The sequence below is a fragment of the Gallinula chloropus genome, assembly GCF_964237585.1.
Source record: "Gallinula chloropus genome assembly, chromosome: 10".
Taxonomy (NCBI): Eukaryota; Metazoa; Chordata; class Aves; order Gruiformes; family Rallidae; genus Gallinula; species Gallinula chloropus.
In genome coordinates this window covers 6,030,187-6,044,383 of record NC_140095.1, presented here as the reverse complement: position 1 = coordinate 6,044,383, position 14,197 = coordinate 6,030,187, and the positions used below count along the sequence as shown (strand labels likewise).

At 43.8% G+C, this 14,197-nt stretch overlaps 1 protein-coding gene across 2 annotated transcripts in view; it reads right to left on the bottom strand.

The window, feature by feature from the left end:
- WWC1 (WW and C2 domain containing 1) overlaps positions 1 to 14,197 on the bottom strand; it is a gene marked incomplete at its 5' end in the record, with an annotated part of 69,701 nt that overhangs the window by 16,038 nt on the left and 39,466 nt on the right. For both annotated transcript variants that reach the window (XM_084268545.1, XM_084268546.1), the window contains 8 exons: positions 454 to 1,007; positions 3,295 to 3,384; positions 4,867 to 5,109; positions 10,005 to 10,078; positions 11,128 to 11,274; positions 11,831 to 11,960; positions 12,857 to 12,936; positions 13,725 to 13,801. In XM_084268545.1, the coding sequence (XP_084124671.1) occupies positions 454 to 1,007; positions 3,295 to 3,384; positions 4,867 to 5,109; positions 10,005 to 10,078; positions 11,128 to 11,274; positions 11,831 to 11,960; positions 12,857 to 12,936; positions 13,725 to 13,801 (1,395 nt within the window). The remainder of the gene's footprint in view (positions 1 to 453; positions 1,008 to 3,294; positions 3,385 to 4,866; positions 5,110 to 10,004; positions 10,079 to 11,127; positions 11,275 to 11,830; positions 11,961 to 12,856; positions 12,937 to 13,724; positions 13,802 to 14,197) is intronic.

Sequence of the window (14,197 nt, the reverse complement as noted above, 5' to 3'; positions counted from 1 at the left end):
ATCATTTGTTAACTATTACACTAAACCCCTTTCCCACTCTTCCTCAAAAGCTTGGCCAAAGAGTTTCAGTCTATATGGCATTGCATGTGACTCAATTTCAGACCCAAAACACTAGGTGACATTCTGAACAGTCCAGTGCCAACTACAGCCGGCATCCCACCACAACCATTTATATCCACACATGAAATGCCTGCAATTTGGGTACACAAGTACACTAAACCCACACCTAGAGAGCGCCTTCCCTAAGACTCATCAGATCACCACTATATTCTGAGTACAAATTAAAATACCAACCCTTTCTCCCAAGCAAAGTAGAACACACACTTGAATATGCTTTTCAACACAGAGATACCCAGATAACTGACAGCTTTTGAAACACTCACTTCTCATTGATTTGTAAACAACATTAAAAAGAAACCCATGCATGTGTGTGCAAATGGTTTGTTTCCATACCTTGACCTAGATGTTTATCTCCTGCTCTAGGCTCTTCCAGTCTACTGCCACTCCCAGTGTTTAGGGTGAGTTCTGAGAGATTTGTACTTATCTCCGTATCATCAAAATCCATATGGCTTGAAAAGGCATCACCAGTTAGGAGTGGGTCTATCACCAGTGGAGAGCAAGGTGGAGATGGAGAAGAGAGAGATGACCTTGGAGACAGCGATGTCATGGATTTTGGAGTACCAGACAATGATCTCAGAGCCTGTATGCGACTAGTGGCATCTGCTGTGTGAGTTTTCGCTACTTCATTTTCATGAATAGTGGTGATACAGCCTGATGGTCTAAATCCAGTGGCTACTTCTAAGAGCAAGTCAAGCTTATTTTGATAGTCCGAGTCCAACTGCTCCAACTGCTCCAGGTGCTCCAGATGCTCCAGGTGCTCATAGTAGAGATCAGTGAAGCTGGCTGAGGTGGATGAGTCCTGGCTGGAGGTGCCAAGAGATCCTCTGCTAGATGCAAGAGAACCAGGGCTGCTGCTCGAGGACAGGGAAAGCATGCTGGTGGAGAGACTGAAGGGAACAAGTCAGAAAACCATTATACCATCTATCTCCTGATTTCTTGGGGAAACACTGCCGTGTCACCATTACACTTTGTTAGCTCAGGCCATACGCATTAGTCCCACAACAATCCAGAACCACAGTTCGTATGTTTTTCTACTCACCATATCAACCTCATCAGAGTCTTAGTCTAGCTAAAGCAACTCTAATGAATAGTTTCAAATCAATTAAAATTAGTGACAACATTCTCCTCCCACATCTATCTAGAAATATCTGTAGTTCCTGTCAATCTCCAGAGCAAACCACAAAACCCAACAAGGCCCACGCAAGATGATGAAGCTCCTGCAACCAACTGTATGTCCATATGGAAATTTTCTTCCATTCATTTGCCTCAATCTTGAATCCCCCCCAGCCAAAATGCAGTGCCACAGCTGCCTGGAGCTGCCCCTCAGAGATCACACCAGCCAGCAGCTACCAGAAAACAGACAGGAATTACCTAAGTGAAAGGCTGCTAGATGGAATCCAGGGCTAGGAGAGCAAAGGGAAGAGCTGGGGCTGGGCTGTGAAACCAGTTCATGCAAATTATTTATCCCAAGAGATCCAGTTTCAAAACAGAACTGACAGCAAACTTAATTTTAAGCAGGTGCTGAGTAGAAGTTTGTTCAGATGACAAAGCACAGACTCAGCACACTGTTTTCTGCGCAGAGGACCCAACAAATCCTCCAGCACTGACTACCACCTATACCATCCCTAGAAATTCCATTTAAACCAACATTCCTGCTCTGGATATTAAATACCTTGCTCGTTACTGTTTAAAGACCCTTAACCCTTGCTTCAGATATAGATTAGCTATTGAAAAATTTCTGTGTCCATTTAAGTGGCTTAAGCTGCCCCACTGCAGAACAGTGAGAAAATAACAAGCTTAATAAGCCTTTATTTATTATTTATAGGGTAAAAGCTAGAAGCTGTATTCACGTAGTTATGTCCATGACCTCCTACAAAAAGGCAAGTATGCAGAATTTAGTATAATTTTTGGCAGAAAACACCTTCTGCATTTGTATGACAGATGTGCACCGCATCATGCTTGTTCAAAAAGCTTTTGGGTGAAACAACTGAAACATGATAAACATTTTTGCATCTTGGCAGTATATACAGATCTGGCAAGGACTAGTAAATGTACAGCCTTTCAATGTATTTCTTTATCAAAAGGAAGGCAGTTTTAATTAATCTTTTTCCTATCAACAAACTGGGCTCAACTTCATTTTGTGCATACCTCAATGCCAGACATTTTGCATTACAGGGTTAATAACAAATGCTTATTCTTATGAAGGAGCATGCCAAGAACACTGTGCACATAGTTAGGAAGAAATTAGTTTCACATGCTTCTTGGTCACCTCAGAAGATCCCTAATGAGCTAGATGAAGTGAAAATATGATGCATTTCCACTGCATCACAGATAGCTAGTCTCCATGGTGGCTTATGTACACGTCAGTCTTGCACTATGATTTCTTTCCAGTCTTTTCAGTGTCATCTTCACAAAATGAAACAGAATCCAAGTGGAGCAGAAGCTACAAACAGAGTAAATTCAGTACACACCAATAGGAAACACCAAACAAAAATCCCACTCTCTTCCTAGTCAAAAAGATAAACCCCACAGTTTTAGCTAGTGATGGTTTGGCCTTACTGCAGGCAGTCATGTGTTTGTCTGGAAACAGTAGTGCTGTGCTTTTCCAGAACTACAGCCTCAACAACCAGACCACATTACAACCGCAGAAACCTTTCTATATACCATATGGATCCCAACACAATCGGGGGTATCTCAGTACATTGTCTACATTACAAGTGACCACACACTTGGAATCAATTTAGAGAGGTATTATCATGACACTTGTACATGAACATGTAGTTGCATTACTGAGATTCACTTCACTTGCTGTGTGAGTGTTAATCTGTCTCTAACATACTCACATTAACATAATACTTGGGTAATTCAAAGATTTGTTAAAAAAATTAATCTCAGCTGTCCTTAATCACCTAAACCTTACACATCCAAACCAGAAGGGACTGCAGAAAGTCCTCCTGTTGTCAGACAGGGGCGGCACCACCACAAGGTCATTTACCCCATTTTAAAGCACCCATCCGAGCTGAGTGGGGCACACAGTCCTGGAGGTCCCCCTTCCAGTGACCCCTCAGGGGCCTTAAGTCAACGCCGTAGCTGACAGGCCTGTCACACCTCTCGGGGGAGATGTCACACCACCTGCAGTTCAAGCACCTACCATTTCGGCAAAAGGTCACGTACCTTTTCAGCAGGGTGTGCAACATCACAACGAGCCGCGTTGTTTCTTCCAGTTCTCGGACTAGCTGATTTCTTTTGCTATTTAACTTCAATCTAAGAGAAGATAGAGGAAAAAGACAAACCAAAACAGCATTTACTATTTTAAATGCACATAGTGTAAAGAAAAGTTCTATTATTTCTACAAAATCCCACGAAAGTCAGGAAGAGCTGAACATGGGACAGAACCTGGCCAAGGTGTGTAAGTGTTTGCCAATTTCCAATACTCTTAAAATGTGGAACTCAGTCCTGCAAACATTTGTAACGGAGAAAACAATTACAGCTGGTACTACAGAAACTAATGTTTCTCAGATTGGGCTGCAAAAAAAGTCGAGCAGATTTTGCTTGCTATCCACCTGTGCTTTTATACTGACTCTGTGCTTTTATACTGACTATGCTAATAAAGGTGTAAACGCTTTCATTTGCTTTCAGTAAGGCTCAGGGATGACTGAGGTTTGTATGATTTAGTTATTAACCATCCCATTATAGCTGTACGTGAATTACGGACTTCAGCGACATCTCAGTTTTATTTCACACCTGAATTGGTTTGAGACAAACATATGCACTTGGGTGCTCAGTCTCTAATTATACAGGCCTCTGGACAAGAAATCCTTCACCAGGAACATCCTGGTCCTTTGGCACACTAGAACAGGACCATATTGCTACAAATCACAAATGAAGCGTTCATTTTACAGCAGGAACAGCTGTCGACCCACAGATAGTTCAGGCTGGTAAAAGTCTCGCATCTGAAACATGTGAGATGCCTACAACCCTCCCAGCATGGTAACACCATGAAAAGATTATACAGAAAACTAGTGTAGGCTGGACACAAGCATGGAGAAGAAATGAAAATTGGGGAAGTAGAGCAAGTGCAACACACCTACTCTGTATGACTGCAGCTGAAAGTCATGCTGCTGTAGCCACCCGCATTAATACATCCAGACTGCAAAGCGCTTGCAGGCAATGCCTAATGCAGTATTCATCCTCACAGTACGTTCCCATGAGATCTCCCCCTTCAGCACAAGTAAAATTAGAGAGGATGGTTGGATTTTTTTTTCAGCTGGTTCAGATTCACAGGATATTCCATGCAACTCCCACAGCCCTACCAAATACCAGTTCCTACAGGAATCACATACAAGGATGCTCAGAACAAACAAGCAATTTTAAGACTTTAAAATTCCATCTGCTGACATTTACCAGGCTCCAGACTGCACAGCAACTGTAGAAGCTGCTGCAAGGAGCTGGCTGCACACAGAAACATTATAGTACACGAACACTCCACTGGGCTATTCTGAGCCTTTCTTACGTTCTCAGAGAGGATCTGTTTGTAGGGACAACCGCCTCCCCCCACTTGGTAAGACAGACTCGCAGGCAGTTTCTTTTGGGAGATCATTTCAGACACCTTGTGAGTAGAAATGGTCTCCTGGGAAATCTGAGGGCACCCTGCTGGCAACATTCACCTCAGAGATGCAGCTGCTTGGTCCCTCCCAGTTACCTCTTGTCCAGCATGGCACGCTCTGTCCTATGCCAGTACCTTACCTCTCAGTCAGAGCTTTGCTCTGAGTGTCTCTGGCAGCCTGAAGGTCTTCCTCTAAGCGCCTTCTCTCCGATTCCAGTCTCTCCACCTCTCCTCGAGTCCATTTTCTAGGGCTAATGAATCGCATTTCTTTCAAGAGCTCCTCCTTCTCATTAATTAATATCAGACGATCCCGCTCAGAGTCCAGCACGCCAGGCCAGGCCTCGCTGTCAAGCTTGGCCAGCTGGATTTTCAGGTTTGCTATTCTGCAGCAAAAAGAAAGCACAAAGACACAGGATGGTGAACTATGATGAAGCCCATCTTCCACTGCCCTGAAGAAGGCTCTCTGCTCAGGAACCCCTCACACCCTCTGTGCTGCCAAGTAATGACACGGCTGGGGGCAGATGCACAGAATGGGATTCTAACTGGGGTTTGCTCCCAATGGTAAGCCAAGTCTCTGGCTAACCTGCAGTGCTCACCAGTCAGGGAACAGTGAAACAGAAATTCTGTATATCAAGAAATGCAGAGAAAAAAAAAAATGTATCCAAGATACTGTAGGGTGGTTCACATGCCTTACATCTAGTGACCTTATGGAACCTGGTGTGGAGAGCATCACGTATCTAATCCTTCGCCAGCTGTATGGAAAAGAACTGCATACTCTCCATGTAAGAGCCAGGCAGGCTGATAAAGATCAACAGTTACTCCAGAAGTTTGGAAATTAATTTTACCCTTACAATGAGGAAGTTAATCAGATGCACACTGTTACTGGAAGAATCCAACTACTGACTCAATACTAAGGATTCAGGACACATTAAAAAGCCAGGCTACTTCTGGTGCCACACGCAGATGCTGGAGGCAGCACGACCCCACCTAAATCCAGAGCCTCTTACGTGCACAAAATGTAAAGTCTGTTTTAGTTAGAAGTATCACTCCAGATTTTAGTTTGAAGCCTGTATCACTAATCCTTCAGCACCACAGCACATTATCTCAGGCAGAAGGATGATTACTGAAAGCAACAGCAATACAGACCTAGAATTTAGCAAGAGCTTTGACAGCAGAGGATAGCACAGTTCATGGCAGGTAAGGAGGCTGCTCACACCAACTATCTGTCCACTCCCAAATTCCCAAGTACCCAAACTGCTCATCAGCTAGCTCCAGAAACCATCAACTCAGAAGTGAAAAAAAAAAAAAAACAGCAGCAGGCCAGGACAGAGGAGCAAGGGCAGTAACATCAGGCTTCCCAAAGGAAGCTGTCTCCTTCAGACTCGTTGCCCTATAGCTCTTCATGACCTGACAGGGTGACCTCGGTTGTTTGGTGAGAAACAACAGTGCAGCTCAAGTCGATTAAGACTTAGCAAGGACTTGTATTTCTGGGACTGGCATAACTGAAAACGATCGAGTGGAGAGCAGGGAATGGGGAGGGCAGAATGAGCTGGGAAGGAGAAATTACAATCGCTTTGCAGGTAAACAAGGACAAGTATCTTGCAATATAAAGCAAGATATTAGCTAAAATAATACACGTGCTTAACAGAGGTTAATCTCTCACTCAGGTTTAGTAAAGGCATAAGAAATGGAAGTGAAATGCTGCACTTGTAAAATGAAAGTCCAATATTTATCTCCCCTGGAAAAGGGCTTTATGATCTGGTGACAGAATTACAGGACTCAAATCAGGCACAATAAATAGTTGTGGGTACTAATCCGGATTCATCTTTTTCTAGAACTTGGTGTATGCTACAGAAGCACACAGGATGGCACACACCTCCTCCCCCAAAACCAGCACACATGCAGGCACAGAGAAAACTGAATGCCAACTAGCAAAGATTGAAGCATGTGAAGTAATAAGAGGCAAATCTGGGCAGCAGCCGCTACCCGACTGCTGAATGCCCTTGAAGACTACAAGCTTTGTCTTCCAAGCTCTGGAGGCCAAGGGGAACTCGAGTCCTGAAAGAGCCCATAAAGGATTAGGCTCATACAGCCTGACCTGCCTCCTCTATCACAGGGGATGACTAGAGAGCACCTTTTGGAAGAGAAGCCTCCTCAGTCTAATTAAAGTTCCATAACTGATTGATAGATATTCAGCCCAACTATTTTTAGGTCTTCTTAGGAGCTGTTTTGGTTTTGAGTGCATGATTAAGTACAACCTTGTGCTCCAATGAAGAATTAACAGTGGCATTCATTCATAATCCTAGAATTCCTCTGTGCATTTTGAAGGGATATGAGTTTAAGAGGATTGGTTGGCATTAATCTGATCACTTTTGGCATACATTTGCACGGATATGGCTTTTCCACTGGAATTTGTTCTCTGTGCCGAGTCTAACAGCTTGGTAAAACCAACCTCAAGTTTTACTCTTTCTAAATACTCATTCTTTCCCCCCCATGTCAGTTAAAAGGAGGTTTATGTGTTCTATTTTTCCCATAAAACAGCATCACAGACTGTCCTGCACTTGGCTGAAAGCTCCAACCCTTCAGCATTCACTGACCGCGCCTGACCCACGCCACTGCCAAGCCACACTGGGTCTGCGTTCCAAAGAAATCCGTGATGCTGGGCTCAGGTCACACCGTCTTTCTGAGTGGCCACGAGCTTGCCAGGCTGAACTGAATACAGAACAGGAAGTTCAAGTTTTATTTAACTGTTTTCTTTTTATCCAGAAAAGGTAGTTCGATAGTTTATTTGCTGTGACTACCAAGCTGCTTCTTTTTTTACCAGGAAAGGTGGTACTTATCTGTGACTCAGGTGTAACATGGGAAACGTTTAGTCTCTTTGGAGCTCGTTCCAAGCACATGCATCTTCAGGGTGTGGAAAACAGATCCAATCAAAGTGGGAAGTGTGGTCTAAGAACTGACCAGCCAAACACCCACGGCTGCTGCAATGCTGCTGAATGTGCCACAGAAATAAAAGCCCAGTTACCATCTGTCCCACAAAATCCAAGCTGAAATTGTAGCTGTTGAAGGAACTACAGCAGCGCAGAGAGTGCAAGTGCTACACAACTGAGTCACTACTCTATGTCTGATGGTACAGCACAATCTGGCTGCCTCTCTGATCACATTTATGCTGCAGTAGGCTCTCTCTGTGTTCGGATGTAGCACTGACATCTCTTTTGACAGGACACCTGTTATCAGCTCCCAAACTGATCAGGCTAAAGGTTTGCCACTGCAGCTGCCCCTGCTCTTTTCTGTGGCTTTAACATTACCCACTCCAGGGCTCTCATTTCAAAGGGTTGCGAAAGACAAGGATTCAGTGGTAAGGGAATGGGAGTGGTTGTACACTAACAGTTCTGCAGGATATTCACCTACATCTGTGGCTTTAGTCTGGTCCATAACACTATCAACAGTGCCCGCTACAGTCCGCTTCCAACATCATCATCAGCCCTTAAGTAGTTCTAATTTAATATGGGTTTATCTTCATTTCAAGGCCTTAAATTTTACCTTTCCAGATAATGCAGAGCTAGTAAGACAGATGTATTTCCAGCATTTGGCTCCCTCCATAACTTGTGCATGGGCCAAGTACCTGTTCTTCTATTGTGTTTTTGAAGCATTTCAATATTGTGCTGCATGGACAGGAAACACTTGTAACATCACAAGGAGGAATTTTCGCAGGAGCAGAAGGCTCCTTGTGAGTCACTATATTCATAGCATTGTTCCAGCTTAAAACCAGCTAAGGTGTTTGCTTCTGCAGCTCCTGCTAAAGACAATGCCAAAGCCACAGTGCTCTTGTAGCTGAAGATCTTTTCATTTTAGCATCAATTATTCATGCCTATTTAGCCCCATCTTTCCTCATGACAGAGCTCAGAAAACCTACATACAATCTGACACAGACATGAGCTATCAAACCTTCTTTAGCTGCAAGATAGTGTTGTAAGCCCTCCATCATGACTTGAAACAAACTACTGTGCTGGCTTTACAAAGTTCTGTATTAATTATCTTCTCAAGCTTGTCACTAGTCACTTGCTCCTCCTTGGAAAAGACAAAGGCTAAAGTAAGAGTGCTCCACTTTAATCTGAAGATGCCAAGTAGCCTGAATTAAGCAATCTTGAGCAAAGTTCTAAAAAGCAGTTTTAACTGAAAAATTAACTACTGCATCTGGGAGGGGGGTTAATATTATAAATGTTGTTCAAAAAAGAGATGGAAAGGAAAGATCTGAATGTTGAGGTAGATGCTTCTCTTGGATTGGCAAAAGAGACAGCTCTGCTAAAACCGCTCCACCTAGCAAGAAAACTGTAAGCTCCTGTCAAAAGCAGCTGGGCACATGGAGTCAGTGAGAGCTGCCACAGAACTATGGGCTATTGACCATGCCAATACAGCCAAGTGAGGACAATGTTCAGCTTTAAAGCTCTTATCTCTGACCAGAGACTGGAGGAAAACCCTTCTCTTCACACACAGTGCAAGCATGGGTTGTACCACGCACCTGAAGTTTGCCTCTGTGGAATTGCAAAGTCCCTTTAGAGCAGTTAAAAATGGAAATCACCACTACTGTCTATTACATCACTGAACTAGGACCAGCCCAGCCAAAGTCTAAATACTGCTTGTGTTTATTTGTTTAACTATTTATCCACAAAAATACAGGTACTTTCTAAACAATCGAATTAGCTGTTATCTAATTAAAAAAGGCCAGAAAACTTATGCCTAAATTAGCCTGCTAAGATATGAAATTTTTAGATCTATTCTTCATCCATTGGAGACCTGAGGGCAAGGGTGAAAGCTTACATTTGTACAGATAAGCAGAGGAGCTCTGAAATGGTATTCAGTGACTGTATTTTGATGGGTGAGGTGTTAATACAGCACATGTTTCTCCTTACCTGACTTACAGCCACACAAACACTTGTTTCACTTTGAATAAGGCACGGAGATGCCCTGCAGTATGGTCTCCTTATTAGGCATGGGGAAGCACTGGCAAGAGGCAGCACAACCACTTATGTCCCCACAGGTGTGGCCAGACCGAATTCTTCCAGTGTTAGTCACTCCTTAGTAATTCCTAGGATGGTTATTTATTTCTTGAATGATAACACTGGCCCATAAAGCCTATTGCCTCACTTGTTTAAAATTTACCATGTTTATTTAGCAGTAACACTGGGTTTCAATCCGAGTGGCACCTTTTCTAGTGACATGTATCATCAGAGTAAGCCGTGTGGCAGCCACGAGGTACAACAGGACAAAGCATTACCTTCGCTTTGCTTCTTCATACTGAAGGCGCAGTCTCACTTTCTCAGCCAACTGGTTATTGCTGCTGGTAATAAACTGAGGCACAAAACATAAAATCAGCAAGTTAGTAACCACTCCCCTTTTGAGATTCACAATTGAGCTGGTGATGTGACAAGAGCCAGTGTAGTAAGTAAAACTCATTTACTAGTTATACCAATCACAGCATGGGAAAACTAAATGGATTTTTTTTTCATGATTCATTCAAATGCACTCCAAACCCACAAGATTCAGTTTCTTTTTAGCCTAGTTTATCAGAAAATTTACCACACCTATCTCAGGCTTGTATTTTCATGCACACCCCAACAATTTTGTAATCCTTCTCCTTAAACGCTGCTCGCAGTCCTTAGGTGCTGCGTTGCATTTTGGTTTGGATGACACCTTGCTTTGTTTGTAAAGCCTTAAAGACAAGGGCCATCCCATCATGCCCAAATCTGCAACTCTTTACTCACACAAGTGGCCCTGACTGAAAGTAGCTGTAGAGCTTCAACTGAAGACTCACAAGCAGCTTCTGTGATGTCCTGTGAGACACAGGATGTACCCACAGCACCCAGTCCTTTCTGATGCTGGCATTGACCCAGTATCTACCATCATTTTGTAGAAGTGGGACTGAAGGTTTTTGAGTAGTACCCATGTCTGATAGCATCAAAACATCTGCACATAGACTATCATTCTCACTCGTAACATTTACACACTGAAAGCAAAATGCATTCCTAAGGGAAGGCTCCTCATTAGAGCTTAGCCCATAGGTAGCTGGGGAACGCTTCTTGCCTAGTAGCTTACCCACGCTAGAAAGAGCTAAGGGAATATTCCTATCAGGAAGCTACACCTACAGGCAAAATAAAATTTACTTCCCTTCTATTCCCAGCAGGGTTTTTCTAACAGACACAGGGCAGGGAAATAGCAGGGATACAATCTGAGATACAATTAATACCGCACACAAAAATGAAGGTCACACTGAAGTGTAACCCAGGGGAAGGTCTCCTTTCATCCACACTGCCCGTGCTTGGGAACCTGTACTAAGGCAGTGCCACACAGAGTTCAGGGGAATGTCTCCACATGCCCTTGGCTTCTCATGCATTACTCACATTTCCCGAAACATCCGTCTGGGAGCTGACATCCAGGTACTGCCGGGGTAGTAGAGGGCTGGAGCTTTCCACAGACATGCTGCTGGCCCACAGGTCTGACTGGGATCCTCTGTCATTCTCAAAGCTCTCTCTTAACCTGGCTAAGCTCTAAAAACACAAAGAGTTGTGTGGTGAGCTCCCTTCTGCTCAAAATACCTCCACTTCGACCTAACTTTAGCCTATACTATGTGATGAAGACATGCCCATGCTCTCAGTGCTGGCAAACGCAAGGCCTGGCACAGCTGGACTACAGCTCCCACAGCACAGGGCAAACCCCAGGCACTGGCACACCATCCTGCCTGGACAGATGGGCTCTCTGCTGGAGATGGCACACTGAGTGCCCACAGCCTGCCCGTGGCTTCTCCAGATCTGCTCTGATCTACAGTGGCACAGTCACACTGGTTCATTTTTGACCAACAAACACCAAGACAAGTGCTGCTCTCCTCTAAGCAAATGCTTACTACTGCTAGTTGTTATATTTTATGGTACTTGTTTCCAGGATCTGAAGAACAAAAAAGCTGCAGTTCCAACCACTACACAGAACTGATTTTGTTAACAAAAATCTCAATTACACATCTGAAATACATATGTTGGTGTTACTTCTCAGAAACTCAATCTGATAGCAATGGCGACAGAGTACTATGAAGTCATCTTCTTCCAATACCTGAATGAGGTCTTGTTTTTCCTTCTCTCCTGATGTGATGGCCTTCTTCAGAGCTTTCATTTCACTTAAAATGGCTTGTGCTTCATCAAGTTTGTAGCCACCTTGAGCATCAGACATTTTCATGTCAATTCTGCATGGAAATTTTAAAGAATACCATGAGCTAAAGGGTATCTAATCATCCTAGACACATGCACTTGTCATGAATTCGTAAGGGAAAAAAAATACTTCACAGTGTAACAAAGACAACAGAAGGACAGAAGAACCACACTCATCCCTGCCTAAAATACTCCACTCCGAAGTATATTACACCTCAGAGCTCTGACTTTAGTCACATCATCTCTTTGACTCCTTAGGGAGGAAAAAGATGCACATGAATGCCCAAAACAGTACATGTAGGCATACTGCTGCTATTACTTTCTAACCCAGACAGCATCAACTTAATCAACTGTAAGAATTTCTTTACATTCAGTCATGACTTCAAAGACCAGACAGACCTCACGTGCATGGAGGTATTTGCTTGCACAACCTCATTACAGACCGCCTCATCCTTCCCTCAAAGGAATTATACTGCAGTTGCTGCTCATAATAAATATTAACCAGAGGCATTACTTAGAACATGCCAGATGTCTATTCATACAAAGGTAAGTACCTGAAACTTTTGCTCCCCTTCCACTCCACCCCAAATTTTTCCTCAGTGCTCTAAAACAATGGCTCCTGTAATTAAGGCTGTGAGCTGCACAGTGTCATGCGTATCGAGCCACACTGAGTAACACAGAACTGGCAGGATCCTGGTTCAGAATCTTTAGCCATGAAGTCAGCTCTGATGCAGTCAAACACACAGAGACATTGATTTGAGAGAGCTACCCCCACGGCTGTGTACTGCTTTCGGCTGCACATGCCTAAAGATAGCAGCAGCAACATGTTTCAGCTTATGTTATTTAGGCAGCTATTTATAATTGTAGAGGGGGATGTATTACAAGCCAGAGACGTTCTAAACTGAAAATAAGATCTTGAGAACAAACTTACTTCTTCAACGTTTGAAATCCATGCTCTTTGTACTGGAGCTCTTGCTTCATGTGAGCTACTTCTCTCTTGAGTTTGTTAACCTGTAGGAAGGTGTCACATTTTTAGAAGGATACTTTATATGAATGTTCAGGTACAGCACTACCCATTCAAGTCCAAACCTCAAGGGCTCAAGGGAAGTTCCAACCTCATCAGCAGAAAAGCTGAGAAAAATTCCAGAGAAAGGAATGAAACACATGTTGATTTAACTCAGTAATGTTCCTAGTCATTAATAAAAATAATTAAGCGTCAGGACAGGAGCTAGGCTGCAGCAATAGATGCCATCCTCCAAGATACCAAACTCAGAGGCCCCGCTGCATGAGCAACACAGCAGGATGATAATATGTATTGTAAATCCATTGACCCTACAGCTTGCTGTTTTATATTCCTTCACAGAGGCCAGGCTGACCTACTTTACTTTAGTCCTTTCTTCTTCCCAAACCGAGCTCTGCATGACAGGGCACACTGCCGCTGCTAACAATCCACACTAAGCCCAGGACAAAACAGCTGCCAGTCCTCTGGAGAGAGCTCACAGCTCTCCAGCATTGCAGCACTCTGAGGAGCCAGCACGCAGCTCAGTATCCCACAGCGTATCTGTACAGCAGCAGGTAGTGCCAGCTTCCAAGGAAGTCTGAAGCATTAGGGGAAAAAAACCCCTGCTTTAAATGCTGAAGATGGCAACATTTGAGAATTCTGATAAATGATCTCCTAGATTAAGGATGGCAACATCAGCTCTTTCTACTGCTTGGGCATCTCCTTTAGTATCAGCCATGCGGGTTGGAAACATCTGAGGGTTACTCATGGCAAGCAAAGGTCCATTTGTACTACTTACCCTGGATTTTGTAGTAGCAATCTCTGCTTTGAGAATCTCCGGGTCATACTTGGAACTTGATGATGAGCCAGAGAGCACTAGAACAAATAAAACATCCAGTTCAGAAGCTCAACTTTCCTTTCTACTCTTCTAGCAGCCCTTCCACAAATCAAGACCCCCCATCAGTCCTGCACACCCAGATCTCCTCACATGGCTGGAGGCCTTTTACCCGTTCTCCACTTCTCACCCATTGAAGGCAGGGGAAGGCATTAATGCACTCAAGTACTCCACAAAAAGCGTGTCCTAAATAGGCCAGAGCATATCCTGCATCTCCAAAGTCTTGATTTGTTCCAGGTGAACACGCTTAACTCGGAGTCCCAAACATGCTCACTCCACTCAATAGCGTGGTCTCCTGCATCTCCAGAGGCACTGAACAGGACCCAAGGCACAGGCATTGCACAAAGGTTTACTCTTCTTGTTTTAGACTCTCACTG